Genomic DNA, 27871 nt, shown 5'->3' with positions numbered 1-27871 from the left:
ACACACACGCACAAACACACGGGGAGGAGCAGATGACTGATCAGATGACGGTCACATGGTTCGGTCAGCTGATGCTAATGCTAACCAGCCGGACCCGGAGCAGCGACGGATCTGACAGCCTGACAGGATGCCTTTCTCCGAGCTGTATTTTAACGTCGATAACGGCTACCTGGAGGGGCTGGTGAGGGGCTTCAAAGCTGGAATCCTGTCCCAGACGGATTATTTGAACCTCGTCCAGTGTGAGACCCTGGAAGGTGAGTGGAAAACCGATGCCAAGTAACGGCTAATGGCTAGCCGCCAGGGCTAACTCCGCTAGCTAACGAAAAGCTAGTTAGCTTAGTACATCTTTACGGCAAAGAAGCCTTTAATTCTACCACTTTCTGGTGTTATTTAGCTTTACATCGACTGTTTGTGAGAACTTTAATCGAAAAATTTATATTTTAAATTTTTGTGCGCTAATGGGTTGACTGTCCTCTGTCTTTTAGCTAGCTAGCCTAAGCTAAACTGTGTTTATGCTTGTGAAAAATAAGAACACCCTTGCAGAAAAAAAAATATATGTACAGAGAAAATGTAAATAATGTATATAAAGTGCAGCTTGGTGCAAGTCCTAGTCTATGAAATGTTGTGAGATTGTCTTCCTGTAGAGGTCTGATGACCTGTTTGGTTGTTTATTGATCAATGATGGGGTTTTTAGAGGAAGTGAAATTCGAGTAAAACATTTAAGCTTTAGCAAACTGACATGTTTTATTAGCAACCGCTTCTTGTTTTCTTGTTAAGTAAATCAGAACTTAGATTTGAAGAAAGAGCTTGTTATATTTGACGTTAATTTATTCAGAAATACTCTTTGGTGGAATATAGTTTTCACCTTAAACAGGAAGCGTTGATTTATTTCTGTACAGCATAAACAAACAAAAACAAACATATTGTGATCCCCAGTTCATAGTGATTTTGTTCTTTGGTTGTAATGTATTCATAATATTGTCACACAGTAAAAATATACACTGATCAGGCATAACATTATGACCCCCTTCCAAATATTGTGCTCCCTTGTATCTCCAAGTCGGACAGTCTGGTCTGGTCTAGGTGGGGGCTACATGTCTAAATAATATCTATATGAATAAATACCAGGTCCAAAAGTTTCCCAGCAGAACATTTAATTATCACAACATGGTCAATGTCATTTCTCCTTTACTTCTCCTGTCAGTGGTCACTTCCTATATTATTTTCACTTTCTCTGTATCACAAGTAAACAGTCTTTAGAGATTCAATTTCTTTATTGTTTTAGTGAAATAAAAATCATTGAGATTAAAAGGAAAATTACATTTAGATCAGAGTGTTTATTGTGTGCAAAAGATGGCAGTGGGTAATGTACCCAAATAATATAATTTAACATAATGTAATATCCTCCTGAGACCCTTCATCCTCATATGGGGACGTTAAGTTTTAGGTTTGTGGCAGCTTGTTCTGCTTCATTTAAACTTTTATCCTCTTAACTAGATACTAGTTGGTGTAAAAACATGAATTTCAGCAGATTTATTCTGCAGCCGATCACATAACAAAAGTGGACAAAACCATCAAACATCAAATTCTTGAACAAGTTAAAACTTGTTTTTTTATGCTTATTTGCCTTTTTAGTTTAATATTACAGGTAAATTCTATCAATAGTAACAAGCTATAACTTCACAGTTTTATGTTTTGTTATAACATTAAGTTAAATAATTTTTTTTGCAAAAATGACTTCCTGTTCAGTGCTATAGCTCTTAGGATCGTACTAATTCCAAATAAAGAGTAAAAGTGCATATGAAACAGAAGCTCAGGTCTCAGGAGGATATAACCATCTTTAACTGAATCAGTAAAATTAGTTTGAAATGATCAGTACAACCATGTTCATTTGTCATTCAGAGGAGAATTATTGTTCAGATGGGGAAAGGAAGGAGTGTTCTCATGCAAACAGCAGTCAGAATATTCCTAACCATCCACGTGTTTCTCGTACAGACCTGAAGCTCCACCTGCAGAGCACAGACTATGGCAGCTTCCTGGCAAACGAGGCGTCTCCTCTCACCGTGTCGGTCATCGACGACAAGCTGAAGGAGAAGATGGTGGTGGAGTTTCGCCACATGAGGAACCAGTCGTATGAGCCGCTGGCCAGCTTCATGGACTTCATCACGTAAGAGAGAAAGCTTTCTGTTTTTCCCCAACGACAAATTTTAAAAGATTTAAGATGTAAATACATTTTTCAGAATGAAGACAGATATGCAGTACTTTCTGGTGTATTTGGGTTTTACGACTGCACCATTATAACATGCTGAACTATTTTCTACAACCCAATTAATTGGTGCATCGCTCAAATAAAACTAAATATTTTGCAGCTACATTCGATTCCTGTTAAAAGATACTTGTAGTTTTGGTTGATGACATGCAGCCGATCAGACCGACACCTGCGTGAAAACACATGAACCCAGTGACTTTTTATTGTATTTAACAAACGCTATATCTAAAACTATTGTACAGTGTTTGAAAACAAAAATAACACAGTTAAAATGTATCTTCTTAACTCAATAGTGCAGCTGTCCATTAGTCTGGCAGGGTCTTTGAATGCACCATGACAGTGCACTGAAGTTAATTTGTGCAAAAATAGATTATTAAGCAAGTCTTCTAATTATCAGTCCTCTTAGATGTTGCTTTTATTACAAAGTTGTTTAATTATAATAATAATTATAGCTGTTAGCTAATGATGTCCCCTTGTTTTTAGAGGAAATTTTGATGGGAATTTTTCTATATTTTAATTATGAATTATGAAATAATCATCATAATATGATGAAAACACCCTCAACCTGTGAAATTAATGAATAATAATAAATATTTGTAAGACAAAACCCTAACGAAATTAATATTAGAATAAAGTAGCAATGAGGTTTTCTGTAGATTATGTGCACTTAATGAGTTCCCCTGCCTTCTCCTCTTTCACGGTGGCTTCAGGTACAGCTACATGATCGATAACGTCATCCTGCTCATCACCGGCACCCTGCACCAGAGGGCCATCTCTGAGCTGGTGCCCAAGTGTCACCCGCTGGGCAGCTTCGAGCAGATGGAGGCCGTCAACATCGCCCAGACGCCCGCCGAGCTCTACAACGCCATCCTGGTGGACACCCCGCTGGGTACGAGCGGCCGTTTAAACCACACCTGATCACTCATGTCTCCTACTGAACAGCAGAGGGCGCCAAACACTGAGCACTAGCGTTGGTGTGACGTGAATTCTTTTTTTTTTTTCTTTTCTCTGCAGCTGCATTCTTCCAGGACTGTATATCTGAGCAGGACTTGGACGAGATGAACATTGAGATCATCCGTAACACACTTTACAAGGTAAATCACACGAAATTAGGATTTAAAGGAAAGCACAGACATTATGAAAATTATAAATTTAAATTAAAAAGATACATAATTTATAAAATATACTCACAATTTTTTACCCTGCTGTGATCATTTAAGCCTAGATTGGATCAAATCATGTGTCAGACAATTAAAAGTACCTGCAGGAGCAGGAGAACTACTTTTCAAGGCATTTTATTTTCTACATAAAAGTAGAGCCCTCTTTGTTGTGCAGACTGTATAACAGTAAAGAAACCAAAAGTATATTGTCTTATATTACAAGAAACATTGAGCTCAATGGTTAATGGGAACCTCTCGGGTTGTATCACAGCAGACATGTTTGGTTTTGTCTCTGTATCTGATCCAGTCATTTTACAAAAGCTTTAATATGATCAGATTAGGACTTTTCTAACCACAACTCAGCAGTGTTTGAATGCTGCTTTTACGAGATCATTTGTGCTTTAAAATGCCAAAACTAAATGTAGCGTTGTGTCTTCTCAGGCTTACCTGGAGGCTTTCTACAAGTTCTGCTCCAACCTGGGAGGAACGACGGCTGACACCATGTGTCCCATTCTGGAGGTGAGTCTTTATATGAGTGTGAGTCTCGTTGACTCCTCGTCGTCCACGTCGCCTCACGGACTCACTTCTTTCTCCTCTGCAGTTCGAGGCCGACAGGAGAGCCTTCATCATCACCATCAACTCCTTCGGCACGGAGCTGTCCAAGGAGGACCGCGCCAAGCTCTTCCCTCACTGCGGCAAGCTTTACCCAGAAGGCCTTGCACAGCTGGCCCGTGCAGATGACTACGAGCAGGTCAAGGCCGTCGCTGATTTCTACCCCGTGAGTCCAGAAGCCTGTGATCTCCTGAGCATCCAAACATGACACGAAGCTTTCTAAAATTGTGGAGCCCCTCTGGTTTTTAGTGTCCTAGTCGCTGTGTGTGGACATTTTTCTCTAAATCTGAACTTGCTTCTCGTGTCTTCAGGAGTACAAGCTGCTGTTTGAGGGCGCCGGCAGTAACCCGGGAGATAAAACACTGGAGGACCGCTTCTTTGAGCACGAGGTAACCAACATCAACAGGCTAACTTCTTAAAGACTTACACAACCTTAGTGATGATTGTGACGTTACAATAAATAATCCAAGACTGAAAATGACTCATTAAATAAAGAACTGACCACAGTATTATCTGTTGAATTAACCGCAAAATGCACAAAAATGTGTCCTTTCAAATTATACAAACTCTTTGCATTGCACCAGTAACAATAATAACTATTCATGTTTACAGTTAATAAACAAATTGCGTGTTATTTATTTCTTTTATTCCGTACTCTATCCAGCTGTATAACAGTTCATCTTTTTGTAACAATTAAGATTCTTTAACCAATTAATTTAATTAATCATTAAAGTCTGTCTAAGTCTAAGATCATAGATGGGGAAATTATTCATTACTATTGTTATTAACATTAGAAACTGGCTTAGTAGTCGGCAGGTGTGTGTTTTACCTCCCACCTTTTCCCTCATCAACCAACTATATGCTAATTCAGTTAGCATACATCTATGGCCGTTTACATTCAATAAATTAGCAAACCAGTTTGCAGAAGTTCCAGCTTTCTCGCCACTGAGCCGCAGTCCTCTCTGATACATTATCCAAAAAAGATTTTGAACAGAGTTGACAGGAGACTTTTCTTTCAAAAAAAATAAATTATTAATTAAAACACTGGTTCTGATATAAAGGAGTCAGAATCCTCAGTGAATCACAGCTTGTTTAGGGTCAGGGGCTCCATGCTGACCTCTGACCTCTGATGAAAGCTCCTACTATCGACACATGAGCATCAGAACTGGACCACGTAGACACGGAAGAAGGTGGTTTGGTCTGATGGAGCATGTTTTCTTTTAAATCACATGGATGGATACTTGCATGTTGGTCATTTAGCTGGAGAACACATGGCTCAGGGTTCCCACGGGTCCTTAAAAAGTCTTAAATTTACTGTAGATTTGCTGTAGGTATTACATTTTAGGCTGGTGCTCTTGGTGCCGAAGGCCAGCCCTAAAACATCAGTGTATTTGGTATTTGTTTCATTAATTTAGAATGGTGTCGTAAATGAGAGTCTGTAGCTCTTTTTTTTACGGGACGTCAGCTGTGAATGTTGACGTCGGGCGGCGTGACGCCATTTCACAATTGTAGAGGTGAGAGGTGACCATTCACAGATGGGGGAATGTAAATCCTACGAAAAGTGGATGGAAGATGTTCTGTGTAGTGGTTGACTCTGGTTGAAAGCGAATGTGAGGGAAGATGCAAATTCTGCACAGATTCTGACAGCAGCCGCAGCAGCAGCTAGCCATAGCGGCGCCAGGCTAATCCCTGCACGTTTGCAGCACGGCCTAACATTACAAGTTCAGAGTCAGTTCTGAGTCCCATTGTAGGAGGCAGTACACTGAGTATTGAAACAGATGAAACTACGGTTCTTGTCAGACCAGGAGATAGAAACTAAGCTCCAGCTACGTTTTTCCTATTCCACATAATTAACATATTCTCCTTCTCCTTCTCCACACGTGCAGGTGAAGCTGAACAAGCTGGCCTTCCTCAACCAGTTCCACTTCAGTGTCTTCTACGCCTACGTCAAGCTGAAGGAGCAGGAGTGCAGGAACATCGTGTGGATCGCCGAGTGCATCGCCCAGCGGCACCGTGCTAAAATCGACAACTACATTCCCATCTTCTGAGCCCCCCCCATTCTCTCCTCCACCGTCATTTCATTCCCTCCTTCGTGTCCGGCTGCAACTCGCTCTCAGAGATTCTGACAGCGTGATGCTGAAGTCCCCCCACTCTTCTCTCATAGGTGTGAATTGGTTCCAGTCCGGCTCATTATTCCCTCCAAACTAGAACAACACAGTCAAACTAAACACAGAGTAAGAACTAGAAGAATCACATGAGCCGGGTTCACCTGAGGTCCCAGTTGGAAGTTATTTGACTTTCAAACACTTGTTTGTGAATGAAACAAAAAATACATTTGCAATTTACCAGGCCACCGGGACAGAACAGTCTTGAGGTTATTTACCTCCAGAAAACACCAAACACTTCCAGCTGCAGCTAAAAAATCAGTCAAAAGATAATAATAATTAAAAAAAAAAAAAAAAAAAGATTAATGTGACAAATCTGGATCTTAATCAACCTCTGACTCTGGTGATATGAAAACATTCCTCTGCTCTGCATCATATTTATTTTTGTTTTAGTGCTACATTTTGTCGGCATGTCTGGTAATTACTGTGCCCCCCCCCCTCCTCCATCTAGAACTAATGAGTGAAATGTGCGAGCCCCTCCTGATTTGTCGTGTCACTAGATTGTCGTTTAATATTTAACACAGTTGATCAGGAGCTTCCAGTCGCCACCGCCCCCCCCCGCTCCTGCTCCTGTGTGACGTTTCTGTAAAGTGAAGAAACCAGAAGGAGGAAGAATCTGTGTTGGTACGTGGTGGATGAAATGTTTAAATAAAATAAACATACAAAGAAAATAGAGATATTTAAAGATGAATATATGATTTTTTTTTTCTCATGCTGTAAAAAAAGTTGATTTATTACTGTTTTCATGTGTTATTTGTGACGTGTATTATGAATGTGACAAGAAATAAACTGCACCAGCGCAGGTCTGGAGACAGTTATTGACTTTGAATTATTCATTCTCACCGAAGTTGTTTCATTTAAAAAGTGGTGTCTGTGGTGTAACACAATGTTGTTGAGGGGAGGGGCCTCTGTGGATCATCCCACAGATATTTATCAGTTTGGGATCTAGTGAATTTGGAGGCCAGGTCAACACCTTGTGCTGTTCCTGCCTGCATGCCCGTGTCAAGGAGTGGCATTACTCTGGGGTGGGGGGTGTCTGGTCTGGTCTAGGTCTAGGGCCTAAAAGTTTCCTAGTAGAACATTGAGTTCTACTGAGTTCACAAGATGGTTTAAATGTTAGTTACTTCTGTGTCGGTATATTTAAGCAACCTACTGTTTAGAATTACAATGATGTGACAGCTGGTGGTATTTTAGACTGATACTACTACAATACGTCATGAAACTAATTCAAATGCATTTAAAATGTGCCAACTGGAGCCTCGAACCTTCATCACAGGCTGCACTCTGTTAGTTAATTGAGTCCAATCAGGCTTTGCAGGTCCAGCTGTTGGATCATCAGCGTTCAGGCTTCATGCTTCTCCTCATGAGCTCAACCCTCTGAAACCAACCCAGACATGACCTTACAGCTTCGGACCAAAGCCTGGCTCTTTGACCTGCACTGCTCCGTAGGTCTGACCGACTGGGACATGGACAAGGAGCTGAAGCTGGCAACGACCACAGACCAGTTCTACCACGGTGACAGTTTTTCTTAATTCTTTCTGCAGAGTTTGGTTCATTATATGCATCTAAACAATGACCCTGTTTAGTTAAAACCAACTCAGAAAAACAACACAAAGCTGATGAACTTGGTTCCATCCATTACAACCAGGAACGATCCCCGGGCGCTAATGTTCCTCAGATAATCAGAATAAACCCAACCACCTCAATCAGAACAGGCTGATCTGGGGGAAATCTTTGGTAATCTGGCGTCCTAATAACCATGTAAACTCCTGATCTGCTGCTTTCTCTCTGGTTGGAGTAAATCTATTCTTTTCTGGCTTCAGCATTGGTACTGGCTGCTTCATCTCTGTCGGTTTCAGTTTTCTTCCTACGACCACCTGGATATTGTTGAAGAAGAAGTCCACAAAAATGGCAACAGCAAGAGGCCGTTCCTTGGATCCTACAGCTTTGTGTTCTGCAGCTAAAAGACGTACATGAATCTGGCTGTGCACATAACCTAAAAGAGAATTCAGAACCAGCTCATGTGCCCACTGCATCTTTGACTGATGGACAAATATGAAATGGGAGTTTGCAGTTCTTCTTCACAGACTAAGACGCCGTGAAACCTTTCAAGAGATAAAGAAACCCAAAGATGATCGTGCTGTGACCTGTTCACTCATTTAAAGAAGAAGAAGAAACCAATCTGAGTATATAAGCAAAATGCAAAAGACACAAAGCGTAAGCAAATGACCATGATGCTGCAAGTCATACAGAACTATTTAACTAACAAAACCTGGATATTAAAATGACACAGACAGGTAGAAAAGGTTGAAAAACAACCAGTTGTTGAAACAAGGAGTGATGAACCTACCTGGAATCCATGTCAACAGTAACATTGGAGACTTGGAGACCTCTTGGTTCACCTTCATCTGTCATTCAGAGTTGGAGATAAAAAATAAGAGAAAAACATCTCCTGGAAGACTAGATGCTCCACAGCAGCATAACCACTTTGTCAGTAATGCTCTATAGGGACTTATGTTGACTGATGATTTTATTATTATAAGTTAGAATCTCACATAAGAATAATTGATCATGCTGAAGAGACACTGTCCATGTAAACTATCATTATCAAATAATTAAACTTCTAGTGCAGGAAAATAGCAGATCTTAAATTGAACCTGTGATTGAGCTCTCTCAGCCACCGTGCTCTACCAGCTGGTTGGAAAAACCAGAATAAATGTGTTCAACGTTGGAAACATCATGGTCATCTGCATCAGATGAATCCATGCAGTGTTGTGGAGTTCTGTTCTGATGGATGTTTAGGGGCACGTACCCACACATCCGATCACATCATTTCATTTAGCGTCCATGTAAACACACCGAGTCTCTGATTGGACTGACTGTTTCTATCTCTGATCACAGATGACAAAGTGAGCGATCAGTACGTCGTCCAGAGGCCTTCAGCTAGAGCCTCGAGAAGAAAAGATGAGTTCATTTGGTACGATAAAACATCAGGTACGTCTGAATTCAACCGGGGAAAGATGAAAATCCAACAAAAATCAACAAAAAAATGTTTTGCACCCAACTCTTAAACGGATACCTGCAAGAAAAAAAATGTTTTGGAGAGTTTGACTAAATTGTTGTTTTCAGTGTCATACGTTGTTGTTTTTCTGTCCATTAGACACCTTTGTTAAACCAAATCTGTGGCTGTGGGTGAATCCCAACATCGCCTGCCCCATCCAGTACAGAGAAGATGTCAGTGATGTGCAGACTGAACTTGCTGAGGAACTCCAAACACCTTTACTGGGGTCTGCAGGGTTCAAGCCTCCAACTGCAGCAGAGCTTCACATGTTTGCAGCCAATGATAATGCACTGCAGGAGGAAATCCTGCCTTCAGTTTCCTCTTCCACTGAGTACCTGGTACGTGACATGTTTTAATTCATACTCAGTGGACATTAATGATGCATTAATGATGCATGTTGTACAGCCTGGACTTCATAGGAGGTTTGCATCTACTGCTGCTGGCATTTTATCCTTAACAGGTTGTTTCAGATTCACACTAGGACTGGATCTCAACGTGGAAATTAACTGCGATGCTGTGTGATTAATTTACTGGGACTCTCAGCCTTGTGTATGTTGGCCCGAGTTACTGCAAAGAACTCTGTGAAGAGGCTGTTTATTACGTAAACAAATACTGAAACCAAAAAGCATGTTGAGGAGCACAGCAGAAAGTGATGCAGACGACAAGGGAAATGCAAACAAGGTGACAAACGGAATCCGATTAGCTGTAGGCGCCACAGGCTTGTAAAATGCATATTTGCACAACTTGATGAATGTGGAGAGACAGAATGTGGAACACGCTTTGAGTACCTTTGAGTAGGTAGAAAAGCGGTATATAAGAGCAAGACCATTTTCAGTCAAAAATGTTCTTATTTCTTTGTCAGGATTGAGTCACATGGGTTATTGGTTTAAACAAATCAACGGATTTCTAATTCTTGTTGGAGGATCCTGAGTCATTTGCATGGGAATTAAACCCCCTCCGTCTTAATGTGCTTGGTAGTTTCTGAACTTTTAAACCCAGAAGGAAAAAAATAATGTTTTGGCCTCTTGTTTCCACAATCTTAACAGGAGCAGGGACAACAATAAGTAATCAACACAATTCACTGTCTCAGCTTTGAAGATTTTGGTCGATAATTCTAGGCTTACTGGGGACAAGACATGTGAAGGCCTACACAAAAGTCCTCAGTCAGTCCTACTGTAGCTTGCTGGCCTTTTTCAGCCTAATGTCATATAAGTCATAAGAGACCATTTACACCTAGTTTTTATTTACTTATGCAGATAAAAAAAATCAAAATACAGACACACACTTCAGTTGGACACCTTTAACTAGCCAGTTGTCGCCACATCTGTCACCACCACCTTGTTCTGCTCATTGTCCACCTCCACTATGTCTGGTTGGTTAGCCGGGAACCCACAGAACCTTGGCCCTGTTGTTCTTAACCATCTTCTGGGTTGTGAAACAGATAAGTTCATATGCAATTCATAATGTGTTATATATATTGCTTCTCTGTGCGAATCATATCATATATATATGGTGTGAAAGTTATTTTATGAAAGCCAACCTTTGCATTGTTTCCCCGTTGACTATGTAACTTTTGTCTTACTGGTCTGTTTGACTAATTGCTATATATGCAATAAGTATTATTTGTTGTCATTATGTGAGGATGTGATGAAATTGTGTGTGGTAGCTCCTGGCTTAAGTAGGACAAACGTAAAAACATTACAACTAGCACTATATTAAATTACAAAAAAATTAGAGCAGCACAGATATATACATGTAAGTCAGTCAGCATGGTGGGGAGGTGGGGGTGAGTCTAAATCTGGGAGAGGAACACTGTGCAGTTTTTAACACACAAGCTAAGTCCTTCCTGTCCTGTGCAGCTCCTATACCACACTGTCCATGTAGAAGTTTGTGAGTAGTCGACAGGAGATTCCAGCCCTCTTCAACTTCCTGAGTAGGAAGAGAGCTGCGTTGGTCCTTCTTCACCAGGTCTTCCAACAATGACATTCAGTGGTCTGGTGTCTGGTTTGACTGTTTGTTTGGTTTGACTGTCTGGTTTGACTGTCTGCTTATCTGATCAAGTGGAGGAATCATGACTAAAGACGTTGTTGCGGTGCGGATAAAGAGAGCAGACGAGCTACATGCAAATACCATTTGAATAAATGCACTCTTCTCCAAGAAGATCTCTTGAATGCTGATGCAGGATACGGTGACCTGGATCAGACTAAGCCTGAACGTGATCTCACCGTCTCTGACCGTTAGATCAAGACCGACGACGCCTCGTGTCGACCGGCCAAGAACAGACGCAAGGCTAGGACGGTGAAGGCCAAGGTGAGGTCTGGGCTTTGAATAATGTTCACGGAGAGAGGAGTGCGGAGCTCAGTATCCCTTTAACATTCCTCTGGGTCATATATGGGACACCAGTATCTTTTTGAACCAATCAGAGCTCTGTACACGAGTTGTTTAAGTACATGATGCAATGTGTCACTTTCTCCTGATTTAAAATGAAAGTCATCACAGGATTCAACCAACACATTTTTTTTTTTTTTTTCAAAACAAAAAAATTCAAGTGAATCCAACAACTTGTTTTTTTGTTTGTTTGTTTTTAAACTGTGTGCCAACTTGCCAAAACCACTTAGAGTGATTCTGACTTTTGTGACAGAACCTTCAGAGTCCTGACTTTCAAAAGAGAACAAGACCATGAATGAGCTCCAAAATGTTAAAGAACAGCTTAGTCAGTTTTGTCAATTTACATTCTTTTGCAAAAAGTAGTTCAGGGGGTCTCAAAAAAACAAAAACAAAAAAAACAAGTAGTTTATCATTTAACAACAGGACTACGTTTTTCTTTGTATTCTCTTCTGCTTTTTCTTCTTGCTCTTTAGCTCCAGGTTCTTCTTTTTTTCATCCCCCACCACCTCTTTCTTCTCCAGCATCATTTTCTCTTATTCCTAATTTTCTTCCTCTACTCTCTTTTCTCTCGTACCTTCTTTCTTTTTCTTCTTTGTTCTTCACCTCATTTTCTCCACCCTATTACCGTTCTTTCTTCTCCCGCTACCCCTGTGACTCTAGTTTGTCTTGGTGAAATAACCTTTACAGTTCGAAGTGAAGCGTTGGGTTTTCTCCTGGTATCATGAGTGTTTTTTTTTGTTTGTTTGTTTTTTTTTCTTTGTGTTTCTTATTCCAGGACACCAAGACCCTGAAGCCAGGATGCTGGCCTCGTCCACCAGTCAACTACTGCATCCTCATCTCCTTGGCGCTCAAGAACAGCCACACCGGGAGCCTGAAGGTTCAGCAGATTTACAACTTCACCAGGTCAGGTTTCACTGGTTTAGTCAAACAGCCATTTCTACGCACATGCTGATGGTCAAACTATTTCTTCTCCTTTCTCAGAGAGCACTTCCCCTTCTTTCAAACGGCTCCAGATGGCTGGAAGAACACAATCCGTCACAACCTCTGCTTCAACAACAGCTTCCGCAAAACCTGCAACCAGCTGTGCAGAGACGGCAAGAGGAAGTCGTGTTTCTGGCACCTGACTCTGGACGGCCATCGCCGGCTCAAGGACGAGATCCACATGTTGACGGGAGAATCCTTGAGGCAGCTGGAGAGGAGCATGTCCCACCCGGGTAAATGAGTCACTGCAGCAGATTGCTGAGGTTTATGCTGATTACTGACCACTGCTTCTTCTTTTTTTTTTTTTGTTTCAGATATAATTCAGAGTTTGTTTGCAAATTGATTGCAGTTATAAACCGTTCACACCGATGCATAAAAAAACTAATATAAATGATGTATATTAACTATAATTGTACAGAATAATGATCCCTAAAAGGCATTTTTGATTTACTTTATGACAAAAAAAGAAGATAAACAATATTAGTTGATTTAATGTAGAAATAATAATAAAAAAAAGTGTGCAATTAATATTTTGTGGTTGAATGTTTTCATTATTGCTGCACCAGGTCAAACTACAAAAGATGTCTTAATTTTTGTTAAATACAACCACACAGAAGCATGAGATGGTACAAAATTATGTGCTCAGGTCCCAGACTATAGATACTAAATTAAAAACATTATAGATAAGTGATGAAAGATGATAAATAAAAACAACAACATGGCAGCAATCGCTGTTTTGTTTTTTTTTTATTTATTTTTTTTTATCAGCTTGACTCAGACTTGACAATGACTGTGTCATTGTAGAAGCTCCAGGGCTGCGAGCAGCTCAAAAACAGAGCATAGTTTTGGTCTACTCCCATGAGATCAATCTCTGAAGAGCAGATGTTGGTCCGTTTTTTTTTTTTTTTTTTTCCCAATCAAACATGATCGTTAATGGAAGCACATATGTGAGTTCGCCCTACTCTGTTGGGGAAATTACACCGGAATCTTGATGTGAACTGCACATCCGCAGCTGTGTTTGCGCTTCAGCTTGCATAGCGATATGGCACACTTTTATATCGATCATAGCAGTGTACTGGCAAGACCGTGAGATCTGCGAGCTGCTATGCATCCTTGGAGAAGAGGAGATTTGGCATGTTTACATGTGCAATGATTTTTTTTTAACATGAATTCAGCATATTTTAGTAAAGGGGTAAATGGCAGAAGATGTTGTTTTTCAGTCACCACTTCACCCATTCAGAGATACAGGAGCTGTCTCAACAGCCACCGATTCACGCAGAGCGCCACACTGCCTCTACCACTGCTGAGCCAATCGTGAGGCCTCGTATTACACGCTGACTGTCCTCGCAATTGGCTGAGTCCCCTGGAGAAATCCCAGACACACACTACCATATGTACGAGTTACGTAAGTTTACATTTATGGCAGTCACACAGTCACCCTATTGTTGCACATGTTTGAAATGAAAAAAATAACATCCGAACTAGAGTATCATATGAATAGCTTAATATTGAATGCAAAGTGATAATAATTATGTGTATTTATAATTCTGGTCAGATATTCCAACTTAATTGTTGTCAGATGAAGAAGAACCAAGACGTCTCCATGTCTCTATAGTTAATGTCCACATGAATTCCAGCTTGGTTCCTCTTTTCAAACACTTCAAGCACTCTTTTCTGTTTCTCCTTGAAACTCCTCAATTTGATGTTTTTACCCCATGTAGAGCAAACATGCTCAGAGAGAATGGATTTATTCCAATAACTAAAGAGAAACCAGAAACATCAAGAGGTTACAAGGTCCGTAAATGTTTACACCATCACTTCTGCTTCTGATTATTGAAACTTTTTGACCAGATCAGTCTGTTCTGACTGTTACATGTGGCTGTTTCACTGTATTTTCTGATCATAAGTATGTTTTTCTCAGTTCAATCATGACAGCTTATGATGCATTATGATATGTTGAGGGTGTGAGCTGAGCAGTGTATGGATGAACTAGTTTTGCTTGTAATTTTCCCTCCCTGCATGTAAATATTAATTTGTCTACAGTAAAATGATCTCTGGAGGAGCAGCTGATAGTTGACTTAAGCGTGTCTTCTAGTCAAACGATTCTGAAGTAAAGAGGCAGTCATATCTGAGGCTCTGTTCATCATTACCAGAGGCAACAACTCCCAACAGGTTCAAACAAAGTTATTGATGGACTGAATGGATGTGAAAGTTTAATTTTTTTGTACAACAGGTTTTTGATGAAGATGATGAAGATCAGCATCTCTGGACCACTGCTTCTGCTCCTCCTCATCCTCAGCGGTACTTCGTCCGTCCTGGGGTTAGGGGCGTCAAGATTTTACACATACGTTGACATCTATATGAGCTGGCAGGATTCCCGAAACTACTGCAAGGGGTGATGTTTCCTTTTTTTTTGTCATATTATCAGCTTTTAGAAATTTTCATAATTGAGAATCGTTTGAGTTAAAGGTACCATTAGGAATCATAGATAACGTCTTCGTAGTCCACATGTTACATCCTGATGGGTGGCAGCTGGCAACACCAAATGCTTTACAGAACACATTTAAGCTCTGACCCAAAGGTGCTAGACTAATACTTAGAGGTATTCATCCCTTGGTGAATGTGAATGCCTGACTGAAAGCAATGCAAAGTGGGGAACTGGCTCATAACATTATGAAAATGCACTCATCCAGGTTAATAGTATACCTGAAACAAAGACAACTGGACTTTTCTTCTAAAATACTCATAGGGGTTTAGGTTTTTAACATTGATGGGTGTTGTCTGTCAACAACACAGCACTCATCTCCAATAACAGGATTGCTCCACACTCAAGATTAGTTCAGTTTAGTTTAGGATTAAGATAGTACAGTACACAAAGTGACAGTAGTTGTGGATAAAGTGACAGTGTAAGTATGCTACATATGGGCTCAGTGAGGACAGTTATAGATACAAAAGGGGGAAAAAAAAAGGTTAAAAGCATTAAAAAAAACAACAGATAAACATACAGTCTATGCTGATATTTCATTACACACCCAAGAACGTGCACCTTGCACTTTACTTATTTTAACTCACATTAGCTCATATTTTAAATATTGTGTGTGTGTCAACATGTCAATAAAGCTTGATTTGATTTGATTCAATTCGATTTGATTTGAAAATGAGGTTTTATTCCCAGTTACACCCTGAGTGTGGGATCCCCAAAGAGAGAAAAAAAAAGCTGAAACGCTTGTGGTGTTTCATCCGAGTGGTTTCTACTCTTCTAAAAGATTGGTGGGACTTTATTTATTTATTTATTTATTTATTTATTTGGAACATTTGTGGGTGTTGTCTAGCTGAAACTAACATGACTGGGATCTGTTAACAACACAACACTCATCTCCAATAAGAGGATGTTATTCATATATATATGGCATTTCTTAATGACCATAGTTGCTCAAGAGGTGAGTGGTCGGTTCTCACTATCTGGTGGGGAATTTTTATTTAAGAACAGAAATATATGTTTTATTCCCAGTCATCAAGCTAAAACAAAGGCTTTCTGGAAGACGATTCATCACGACTTGTGTCTGTTAATGTCCAGATACTTACCTGTGATTGGAAGAATCTGTTTTGATCGTGTCCGGCAGTCCACCAAAACATTTTCACAAACTGCAGGTTCTTACTTTTCTCGGTGGTGCACATTTCTGTGCTTTAAAACACATGGAGTTGTTGTTTTCTGGATCTGTGAATCGGTGGTTAGCACTGATGCTTCCCAGTGAGGATCTTCCAGGTTGAAGTCCTGCTTGGGCCTTTCTGGGTGAAGTTGTGTGTCCAGATGCTCCAGTCTCAAAATCTGAACAAGTGTGACACTTCTTGAGGATAGGTGTAGCGATTATTATTAGTTTATTGAATTGGGGCAACGCACATTAATTAACACAGATGCTAATTTTCAGCCGTAGTCCCAAGGCAAACACAACACAGATAAAGAAGACTTTAAAACAACATTCATACAAAAGACAGTTACAGAACCCGACACGGACAGACAATGTCGACACAGACAGACAGTATCAGAACAGACATGGTCCAAGGATCCAGAGAGCATGCATCAGATTAAGAAAAATTTTAGGTTATGTGAGTACATGTCTGGTTAGTTTTTAACCAGTGTTTGAGATTATTATTATTATTTTTTTTTTTTTTGAAAAGTAAGTAGTTGTTGCTGTTCCAAATGTGTGGTGGTAACTTGTCCCAGCTATGTGTACCTCTTGGGAAAATTTTGTTTTATGCCTAAGATTTTAACTGCCTTCTTGAAGAGAGACTTGGTTTTACTGTACTTTCATTTGTGTGTGTCCAGGTTGTGAAACAGTAAATTATGTGCAAAAATATCATGGCATGCATATAGACTTTGGCTGTTTTGGATGTAAGAAAAGTTTGTATATGATAGAAGTTTGGTAGATAGAATTTAATGGCATTCATGATTTTTTTTAACATGTGCTTTAAATGATAGGTTTGTGTCAAAGACTGCTCCAAGATATTCAAACTCTTCTACTACATCAAATCTCTCTCCATTGACCGTTACAGATGGTTGATCGCCCCCTCTGCTGACTGGCGAGAGAGGACCATGTAAACAGTTTTTTTAGTATAGAGGTGCAAACAAGACTGATTAAACTGATGAGATATAGGTGACAGTGCAGCCGATAACTTTTCAGCAGCTTCTTGTTTTGCTTTTGCATGGGCATATAATACTGTATCATCAGCATAAAGTTGCAGATTAACATTTGGGCAAACTTTAGGCAGGTCATTTACATAGAGACTGAATAGAATGGGTCCGAGAATGGAACCTTGGGGTACACCAGTTGAGCAGCTGAGATAAGGTGACATTGAGTTCCCAATCTCCACAGTCTGTTTTCTATTTGACAGGAATGATCTCATCCAGCAGAGTGCACCCTCCAGGAAAGTTGTAGAGGGACAGTTTTGAGAGGAGAATGGCATGGTTTAATGAGTCAAAAGCTCTTTTTAAGTCCAAGAAAACAGCTCCTACATAACCACCTTAATCCAGAAAACCTTTGATGTTCTCATGAAACAAACCATTTGTCTTATCTGGAGTGAGTGTGGAGAAGTGTCTTTTGTCCTGGACCCTGATCTGAGGAGCTGTTCTCCTGTGTTCAGTCATGCATTTGAGACTGGATTGCTTGCTCTAGTTGTTTTGTCTTTGGGGTGAACAGGAATGCAAGTGTCTCTGATGCTCCAGCCCATAGAGGATGGCAATGTCTCTCCTCTTGTAGTCCTCTTTGTGTGTCTTGTTTATGCTTTTGACAAATGTCCGATTTGGATATCCACATATTTTGAATGTGTGTGGAGAGTTTCTGGCCAGTAATATATTGTTTGAGAACAAGTTAACGTAAAAAAAGGAGATGCCACCCTGATTAATCTGAACAACATCCTCTCATTCCAGGTATTTGATCATTAACAGACCCTTGTCACGTTTAAGGTTGCCAACACCCACAGCCAACAATACCCAATAACACTGGCTATACTGATTTAAGATATCTTCTATTCTATACACGTCTACTGTTTCATTCTGTATTCGTCACTTGTATTCACAGAGATCACTGTGCAAATCAAACTACCTTTTTATCCTAACAGCTTGAACGCCAACGGTGACTTGGCCACCGTCCTGACACCAGAGGTAAAAGGTGCGAACTTGGATCAATATAAAGCCTGGGTCGGCCTGGCCCTGCGCCAGGATGGTAAATGGAAGTGGGATAATGAATGGTACATTGTTAGCTGGGCAGATGATGAGCCAGACGATGGTGATAGATGTGGATACGTCTCTTACAACAGCAAAAGGTAATGTGAGATTATTCTTGAGCTGTCTTAAAGGTTCTGTGTATTTGTATGTTACCATGTAAAACAATCTAGCATAACATTATGACCAACTTCGTAATATTGTGTAGGTCTCCAAAACAGTTGTGACTCATCAGAGAATGGACACGGACGTTATGAGTGTGTCCTGTGGAAACAAGATGTTGTTAGTTTATTTAGTTGATTTATTTTTGTGTGTGTGTGTGTCAGGCTACATCCTGCTGAGGATGTCTGCTGCCATCAAGGCGTGCCATTACTTTAAAGTTTCCCAGCAGAACAGTGAATTGTCAAAAGATGGTCAATGTTACTTACTTTTGCTTTCAGTGATCATAATGTTGTGGCTGACCAGTGTATTTTTAAGCATTTCCAAGAGTCCTGGCTGAGTATTTAAACCCAGTTGAATATGGTGATTGAGAGAGCTCAATCTCAATTTCAGGGTCACATTATGATTTGCTATTTTCATACACTAGGAACAATAACATGGACAATATTTCTTCAACCTGATCAGGCGTTCTGATCAGAGTCCAACTTAACTGTTTACATGGGCACTAAATTAAATAATCGGATCAGAATTTTACTGACAAAGGTGTTCTGCTGCTGTGGCGCGTCCAGTCTTCCAGGAGATGTTTTTGATTTCTCATCTTTATCTCCAACACTGAATAGATGAGAGGAATTTAACCAAGATGTCCCCATATCTCCAAAGTCACTGTCCACATGGATTACAGATTGGTTCATCTTTTGTCTTTTTTACCTCCATGCTTCTGCTCCTCCTGGAAACTCCTCACCTGATGTTTTTACCCTACATGGAGCAGATATGCTCAGAGAGAATGGATTTATTCTAACAACCAGAGAGAAACCAGATGACATGGTTATTAAAGGTTCACACCACCACCTCTACACCTGATAGATGAAAATTCCATCTGTTCAGATTTTTATTCTGTCTATTAGAGAAACCCTGGTTCCCATGACCATCCTTTGTTGAAACTGAACAAGTCCACCAATCCTGCTTTTACTGCATCAAACCTGAGTTGCGTCAGAGTTGCTGCAGGTGTCGCTGCTTCACATAAAAGAGTTCAGCCGGAAGATTACAGGATGGATTATTGCGAAGGAACCACAATAAAATCGATGTGTGCTGCATCTGCTCAGCAACAAGAGTATTTGTGTTTATGTCATTTTAATATCCAGGTTTTGTTAGTTAAATTGTTCTGTATGACTCGCATCATGGTATTTGCTTAGTGTCTTTTGCATTTTTCCGTCTCGGTATTTCACATGTATGTTCAGATTCTTTCTATATCTGCTCATTAAGTTCTCTCTGCCATCATACATTGTAGGTGGGTAGACAGGTGTTAAAAATCTGGTGCATGATTTAAATGAGTGAACAGGTCACACCACAATCATCTGTGGGTTTCTTTATCTCTTGACAGGTTGCATGGCACCAGTTGTGGAGAGTATTTCTTCTTCATCTGTGACACGGGCTCCGACTACACATTTGTCTCTCAGTCAAAGACATGGTCTGAGGCTAGGCAGTACTGCGCGGATAATGGTGATGAGCTGGCAAGTATACCACTTCAAACTGACGTGCACGACGCAGCCACGAAGCACAACTTTCCCATCTGGATTGGACTGCGCAGAGATGACGGTAAAGACAGTCGCAGCCTCTTCTCGTTTTCATAAACTAGAGTTAATTCTGATAGACATTTTTGATTCAGCATTTGTTACTTTAGACAAAATGCTAATTAGTCCTTGCCAAGGCATTTTTCTCTTCCAAAGCTTTAGTCTAGTTTTAGTCGATGAAATGTGCCTTTTTGCCTACTTTTGCATAGAAAATGTAGAAAATGCCAAATTAAACTCATAACTACTGTTAAGGTAATTTTTAAGTACAGACATGAGGTGAAACAATTGACAATTTACTGGTTTACTGCATTACTTTGTATTTGGACCCATAACAGCAATGGCTATGAATAAATATTATGGTGATGCTCTTTCAAATGTCGTTTCTTTCACCTAATCGGTAGCCACAGGACTTGTAGCAGGTTGCTAGTTTTGGTAGACCACCATCAACTGAGATCAGATAGAGAAACGGCCCTTGTAAATAACATCTAGTCTCATCTCATCTTGTTCATTTCATCATAGTTTTTATCATAAGATATTAGCAAATGCATAACACAGATTAAATAGTTAACACGGTAGCAAAAGAAACATCACCTACAATACACACCGTTACATCTATTACAGGTACACTATACTTTTTGTGTATATTATGTAAGTTTAGCTTAAAATTCTCATTTACTGAATGTATGACAACCAACAGTGCACTATGGAAAAAAATCCCCTGCAACCTACGCCAATGTCACAGACGACAGTACCTGCATGTCATGTTTTCTAATTTTGTCCGACAAATATTTCAAATTCACAATTCCTTGTTGGGTCCATAGCGTATCTCCTCCAAAAAGAAGTCACAGAAAACAGAAAAGTGAATTCTTGGCTACACTTGCCATTAGCCAGTTCTTTCTTTCAGACAAAGAAACACAAACCTTGCGATTCTGTCATTTGTTCTTTGAGTTACTTGAAGACCTTTTGGGCGATGTGCTCCCAGTCTCTTAACTTCCAACTTTTCCTCCAAAGACATTGAGGAAAATGGATTAGAAATCAAGTAATGCACCTCGTTCATGCTAACGCCACCATAGCTGAACTTCTCCCTCCTCCCACTCTGGCACCAACAGTACTTTTGACCAATGACTAGCGGCTTGAGGGCTGACTGATTTTAGCCCAAATGATCACTGAATGACTTCTTCTTCTTTTTACTTTTTGGTTCTGTTATTGCCCTTGATATTACAAAAAAACTTAAACTTAAACCAATCTGTTGTAAGCTGTTGTGTTAGCTTGGGAAGGCTTCGCCCTGTTAGCCTATTTATACCAGCCATCCCTGGTAGACTAGCTCATCCATGGGTGACTCGTTTGTTCTAAGGTGCCAGCAAATCTGTGCGAAATGTTGCTAAACATCACTCACTGGGTCACGTTCATTGGTCAGACTTTCTGATTCTAAACGATATTCAACAACTGCCTTTAGCCATGAACCAGTAACAGAGTGCTTTGTGTTGCTAAACTTGCAACGTCTGTTCTTTAGAAAATGAATGGCAGTGGGCCAAAGCCTTGTCCGAGTACAGAGACTGGGCAGATAATGAGCCGAGCGACGCCGGCGACTGCGTCTCCATATACTCATCGGAAAGAACCATTGCAGCCCAAAACTGCACCACCCGGTTACCCTTCCTGTGCTACTGGGACAACATCGTCCTGGTAAAGGAGGAGAAGACCTGGGAGGAGGCGTTGGAAGTCTGCCGAGACCTCGGTTCACCCGGCCAGTATGACCTTGCCAGCGTGGAGCCGGGAGACGACTTGGACTACCTGATGTATCAGATCTTGGAGGCAGACACTGATGAGGTGGGCTATAAGCTGTCATAAAATATTATCAGAAAATCATTTTAGTGTTAATCACAGAATCAGAGAAAGTCATTTGTTTCGGTGTGTCAGAGCTGACCCGTGTCATCTTCACACATCCATGGGAGTGCACTGTTTCTTCTCCACAGGTGTGGTCTGGGCTGCGTTTCCTGGCCGGCTCGTGGATGTGGGTGGACGGTGCTCAGCAGAAGTTCCCTGACCTGCCTGACTGCCCCCAGCTGAAGAAGCGCTGTGGAGCCTTCTTAAAGAACAATTCGGGCACGGTGGAGCCCAGAGACTGTACAGAGAGAAAGAACATCCTGTGTTACCAGCTCTAACTATTATCCGTAGGCTGTGGCTTCAGCAGCTACCACCTCTCTCCACCATTTTCAAAGCATTAGTGCTTTAGATGCTAGAAGCCAACTGTGCCAGCAGTTTTTAAATAGTTAATTGATAATCTCACAGAATTCAACTCTATATTTATCTAATATATCTCATATATCAGTTTAGTAAATTGCAAATTGCAATCAAATCTAATCTAATCAAAATTAGATTTCTTTATGTGTCCCTATGTAACATGTAGGAGCCAGTATATTAGAGAGTCTGTCCAACTAGAGAATGTTGCGTCTGATCTGTCCCTCTATGCTGATTCGTTCTGAGCTGGTCTCGTGTTTCATGGACGCAATGTTAAATACATCTAACCAATATTCACCCTTAGAATAAAGTTGGATTAAAAGTTGAAATATACCACAGTGCTCAGCCTACGGCTCCAGCACAGGATCAGGAAAACACGGAGGAAACTCCACCGTTTCCCCAGTGAACAAAAACAGAGAAAGTTAGGGGGCAGAAGATTAAAAGGAAGAACTGGATGTCAACTGATTTCTCTCTATTATGTGATGAGGTAAATATCAATGTCTCTGTTTGACGTTTGTTAAGATTTTATATAGAAAAATAAAGTCATACCACCATTAATGTGAACCTTAATCTCAAAAACACCGCTTTACAAATGAAGTTTGAAGTTAGCCTTATGCTAGCCTTATGCTAGGTAGTTATCTAGGCTTAGAAAAATAGCAGCTAGCGTCATATATACTGTGAAACCCATGTGCGCATGTAATTTATGTCCATTTAGATAGACACATATAATTGACATGAAACTTTGCCTCAGTTATTATGGCTAGCGTGCTAATGTTACAATAATAATACTAAATAACAGTAAGACTAGTTTAGTTTTCACCATTTCTGAGTATTTATAATATTTCTGAGTAATTTCAACCTTTTAACGTTGATGGATGAACACGGAGACTGAGGAGAAGGTAAACACAGCTCCATGACTGATGAGGTGATTGGGCTACAAAGCATTTTACAGCCTCATTTAAGATACTTAAAGTAAGTAGACGCTGGGATATTTAAGTGAGGACCTTTTACATACTGACAGTCGTTGTCAATAACATTTATAGGCCCGTTAATGGTGAAAATAAGACATTTATTTCAACATGGCACATCTGCCCTATAGAGTTACACTGTAGAATCTTCCCTCTGATGTAGCAAACATGGCGCCCATGATTTGAGCCTGGTTGCCACAGAGATGGGGGAGTTTGGGTCACACGGGCACCACAGATGACAGCGGTAGGTTATATTAAATCACTTGCACTGTGTGTGAGAGGTAATTTTTTTGACCACTTTTTGTTCCCATGATTGTTTCTGATGGACATTTGCAACCATATGTGCGACTTTAATCAGAAAGCCACTGTAGTAGCTGTTATAGTCTCATTAAATGCCTTGAAACGTCTCCTGGACTCAGCATGCTTCTTTATCTTCAGTAGCGTGTCACACAAATATACAGGACCTATTCTCTGCCTTTCAAGTGACTTTGGAAAGTGGCAACATTTGTCAACAAAAATACGATTAAAGTGATCGTTCACAGCACAAACGAATCAGCAGGACGCACAAGGAAAGCATCACATCACCTGTCATGGAGGACAGGTAAGTTTACCTGTGCATATGTGTGTAGAGAAGGAATCTGGATTGCATCAATGTCCAAGTGTTTCTGTAAGGAACGTTTGAATGAATGAATGAATGAATGAATGAATGAATGAATGAATGAATGAATGTGTCTGCTGTATTTGTTTTTTGTTTTCTTTTTTTTGGTGCTAAAACCGAAAAATCAAAAACACTAACTTGAAGTTTTATCACATACCAGCCACTGCCAGTCGTAGACAACTTTGGTTTGACTTCAGCGATTAAAAGAAAGGATTGGAGTGAGACACTCGACAATGTGCACACTGGATGTGAGATAAAATTAATATGTAATGCATCACCTGTTTCAGCCTGGAAAACGTTATGGGTTAGAATAAATCATGACTGAAATTACGTTAATTAAGCCTTATTTAGGGGATTCTTGTTACATATTACATGCTGCATACTCCCTACTGTTGTTGGCTAGGCTTGTTAGCTGATGCTTTCTTGTGTGTTACTTCTTATCTCGGCAGAGGAGGGAGATGTTGGTTGAAGTGTAGTTGCATGTCCCATCACTTCTATTACCTACTGCTGTTGGCTAGGCTAGTTAGCTGTTTTTTTCTAGTGTTTTACTTCCGTGGCTAGTTAGCTGGTGTCTGTTAGTGTTTTACCTACAATCCTAGCAGAAGGGAGAGGTGTTGGTTGAGGTGTAGTTGCATGTCCCATCACTTCTATTAGCTACTGCTGCTGGCTAGGTTAATTTGTTGCTGACTGCTGGTCTGCTGACCCAGTTTGACTGCGCTTCTAAATGAGTTTTGCCTCAGATCATGGCACAAAGGATTCTAACCTCTCGTCCTGTGTATTAATGAATACTAATGCTAACCGCTAGGTAACGTGGAGTGTTTCAGGAGTGTCCAAGCAGAAACTGCATTTACTACGTTACCCTCCACAGTGGTTCCACTAAATTACTTGTGATATCTTTGTTGGAGAGGCTTCACTTGATGAAGACAGACCAAGATGTCTCCAGAGTTCCAGCTTGGTTCATCTTTTCAAACACTCCTTGTTTCCTCAATGTTTCTGTTCCTCCTTGAAACTCCTCAAACTCCCTTGATGTTTTTACCCCACGTGGCGAACATGCTCATAGGGAATGGATTTATTCCAATAACCAGAGAGAAACGAGTAACATCAAGAGCTTACATGGTGATTGAAATCATAATTATTGAAATTTTCTGATCACATCAGTCTGTTCTGACTGATGTGGTTACATGTGGCTGTTTCATTCTGATTATTTGAGGAATGTGTTTTTCTCAATTCAATCACGACGTATGTTTAGGGTTGCGAGCTGAACAGTGTATGGATGAACCACTTTGGTTTTTCCCTTCCGGCATGTAAATATTGATTTGTCTACAGTCAAATGATCTCCTGAAGAGCAGTGCATCTTCCTGTCAAACGATTCTTAAGTAAAGAGATAGTCATCTGGGAAAATTATTGATGGACTGAGTGGACGTGAAAATTTTTTTTGTACAACGGGTTTTTGATGAAGACGATGAAGAGCAGCATCTCTGGACCACTGCTTCTGCTCCTCCTCGTCCTCAGCGGTACTTCGTCCGTCCTGGGGTTAGGGGTGTCAAGATCTTACACATACCATGACATCTATATGAGCTGGGAGAATTCCCAAAACTACTGCAGGTGAGGTTTCCTTTTTTTTTTAAATTTATTTTATCATTAACAGCTTTTAGATATTTTCATAATTGATAATCATTTGAGTTAAAGGTGCCGTTAGGAATCATAGATAATGTCTTCCTAGTCCGCATGTTACATCCTGATGGTTAGCAAAGATGCCAAATGCTTTGAGGAAACACATTTAAGCTCTGGCCCAAAGTGAAAAGTGAGGAGGGCGGATTGGGTTTTTCATTTGGAACATTTGTGGGTGTTGTCTAGCTGAAACTAACATGACTAGAGACTGTTAACAACACAACATAACACTCATGAGAATGTTGTTCATATTAACCTGGGTGAGTCATTCTCTAATGTTTTGTTAATGACCATAATTGCTCTACAATTAGTTTAGTTTACATGAGTCATATTCATAATATGAATTCAGATACAAAAGAAATAAAGGAGAAAATACACAACAACACCACAAGACATAAATATAAAATTTATGCAAATATTGCATTACACATCTAAGAACAGACCTGGGAAGGACACAGTGCACTTAGTGCTTTACTTATTTTAACTCATATTGTAAATATTTTGTATGTACGTCAAAATGCCAATAACGCTTAATTTGATTCAATTTAATTTGATTCAATTTATGGATACTCACACCCTGACTATGGAGTATCCAAAGAAAAAAAAAAGTTTCATCCAAGTGGTTTCTTCTCTTCTAAAATGCTGGTGGGGGTTTAGTTTTTCTTTTTCTTTATAACATCTGTGGGTGTTGTCTACCTGAAACTAACATGATTAGGGTCTGTTAACAACACAACATTCACCTCCAATAAGAGGATGCTGTTCATATTAACTTGGGTGAGTCGTCTTCGTTCAGAATTAGTTGTTCTCAAATGTTTTGTCAATGACCTATAAACATCTACTGTTTCATTTTGTATTTGCAGAGATCACTGTGCAATCAAACTACATTTTTATCCCAATAGCAATGTCTACAAAGGTGCCTTGGCCACCTTCCTGACACAAGATGTAAGCGATCGGGACTTGAAGCAGTATAAAGCATGGCTCGGTCTGCCCCAGTGGATTTCTCCAACGAGTGGGCCGAGACCTGGTGACAAATGTCCATTCGTTTCTTTCAACAGTAAAAGGTAACGTGAGATTATTCTTGTTTTCCAAAGCTATTAGCTACTCAGCATTTTTAGTTTTGTTGTTGGAAACTTATGGTCCTTATTGCAGCGTTGGTTTGATTCTATCTCTATCTAATACAGGTGCGAAAGCCCCATAAATTTCTTAAAAAAAAACAAAAAAAAACAACTTTTTAAATGTCAATGACCCTTGTACACACAGCAAGAAACACTGCAGGTCATTAACAAGTATTCAGCTCCGATAAGGTTCTGTGCCTTAAGCTTTCTTATCACCATTAAAAGCCCGCTTAGAACACGGCTTACAAATAAATTATTCAGTAATGTGACTCAAAATAATGATTCAAGGAGATTTTAGTCGAGTAAAATTAGCTTCCTAGTTATTTTTGCCTCTCTTACCTGTTCTCCACTCTTTTCTTTTCTTCTTCTTTTCCAGGGATATGTTATTCTTCAGCCCTGTAGTCAGTGTTTTGTCCTCTCCAAATAAATTACATGTTATATTTGGAAAATACTCAATTTTGTTAGTTATTAATTAGGGCTGGGCAATACTGGGAATTTTGATATCGATCCGATACCAAGTAAATACTGGACTAGTATCGCTGATACCGATACTTTTCTTGAAATGTCATGATCACTCAATAATTTCGTAATTTTGCCTTTAATCAGTTGATTATGATTATGATAAAATACAGGACAAATATTTAGGCAAATAAACCGTTTTTGTCTTGACTAATTACAGTATAAAACAATTTAACAATACAAAATTTAAATCATTCCCCTTTTACTACACACAAATGTTTTAGCCGTCAGCTGAGAGAGTGTGTGTGCAACCCAGCACGAAAAGCAAAATAGGGGACATGCTGATATTGTGTGTGTCTGAATTACCTGAATTTACGAGCGCCTTGTTCTAACCTTTTTTAACCCTTCAGAACCGAGCGGACTTTCAGCGATCTGTTAAAGTACGCGCTTTTTGAATCACCATAACTCACAATGGTTTGCATTGTTGACAAAACTGCATACGTTTTTTAGAAAAACAGTCATTAGTGCAAAATATGAAAAAGAAACAATGTAACAAAAATATGAATATAACAATGTGAACAACACAACAACAAATGGTAAATAAAGTCAGTTGAGCAAATAAGTAAACAAAAGCAACAATGTATAAAAATTGCATTTCAATAACGGCATCAGTT

At 39.9% G+C, this 27871-nt stretch overlaps 3 protein-coding genes across 3 annotated transcripts; all 3 read left to right on the top strand.

Moving 5' to 3' along the window:
* The first annotated feature begins 61 nt into the window (after window positions 1-61).
* On the top strand, window positions 62-7024 carry LOC125005705 (V-type proton ATPase subunit d 1). Its single transcript, XM_047581238.1, has 8 exons — window positions 62-254; window positions 1996-2167; window positions 2980-3158; window positions 3284-3363; window positions 3871-3948; window positions 4031-4207; window positions 4353-4430; window positions 5928-7024. Exons 1-8 carry the CDS (start codon window positions 128-130, stop codon window positions 6087-6089), a joined length of 1053 nt encoding a protein of 350 aa, XP_047437194.1. The 5' UTR covers window positions 62-127; the 3' UTR covers window positions 6090-7024.
* Window positions 7025-7498: 474 nt separating this feature from the next.
* foxr1 (forkhead box R1) lies at window positions 7499-13164 on the top strand. Its single transcript, XM_047581239.1, has 7 exons — window positions 7499-7721; window positions 9108-9200; window positions 9367-9605; window positions 11509-11577; window positions 12431-12558; window positions 12637-12869; window positions 12951-13164. The coding sequence occupies exons 1-7, from the start codon at window positions 7601-7603 to the stop codon at window positions 12977-12979; spliced, it is 912 nt and encodes a 303-aa protein (XP_047437195.1). The 5' UTR covers window positions 7499-7600; the 3' UTR covers window positions 12980-13164.
* A 1647-nt stretch (window positions 13165-14811) lies between these two features.
* LOC125005426 (macrophage mannose receptor 1-like) lies at window positions 14812-22377 on the top strand. Its single transcript, XM_047580777.1, has 5 exons — window positions 14812-15031; window positions 18256-18459; window positions 19899-20113; window positions 21602-21915; window positions 22062-22377. Exons 1-5 carry the CDS (start codon window positions 14877-14879, stop codon window positions 22248-22250), a joined length of 1077 nt encoding a protein of 358 aa, XP_047436733.1. The 5' UTR covers window positions 14812-14876; the 3' UTR covers window positions 22251-22377.
* The last annotated feature ends 5494 nt before the right edge of the window (window positions 22378-27871 follow it).

Source organism: Mugil cephalus, chromosome 3 (assembly GCF_022458985.1).
Source record: "Mugil cephalus isolate CIBA_MC_2020 chromosome 3, CIBA_Mcephalus_1.1, whole genome shotgun sequence".
In the NCBI taxonomy this organism is placed as follows: Eukaryota; Metazoa; Chordata; class Actinopteri; order Mugiliformes; family Mugilidae; genus Mugil; species Mugil cephalus.
Note: the sequence above shows the minus strand (reverse complement) of the source record. Positions and strands in the feature narration are given on the sequence as shown.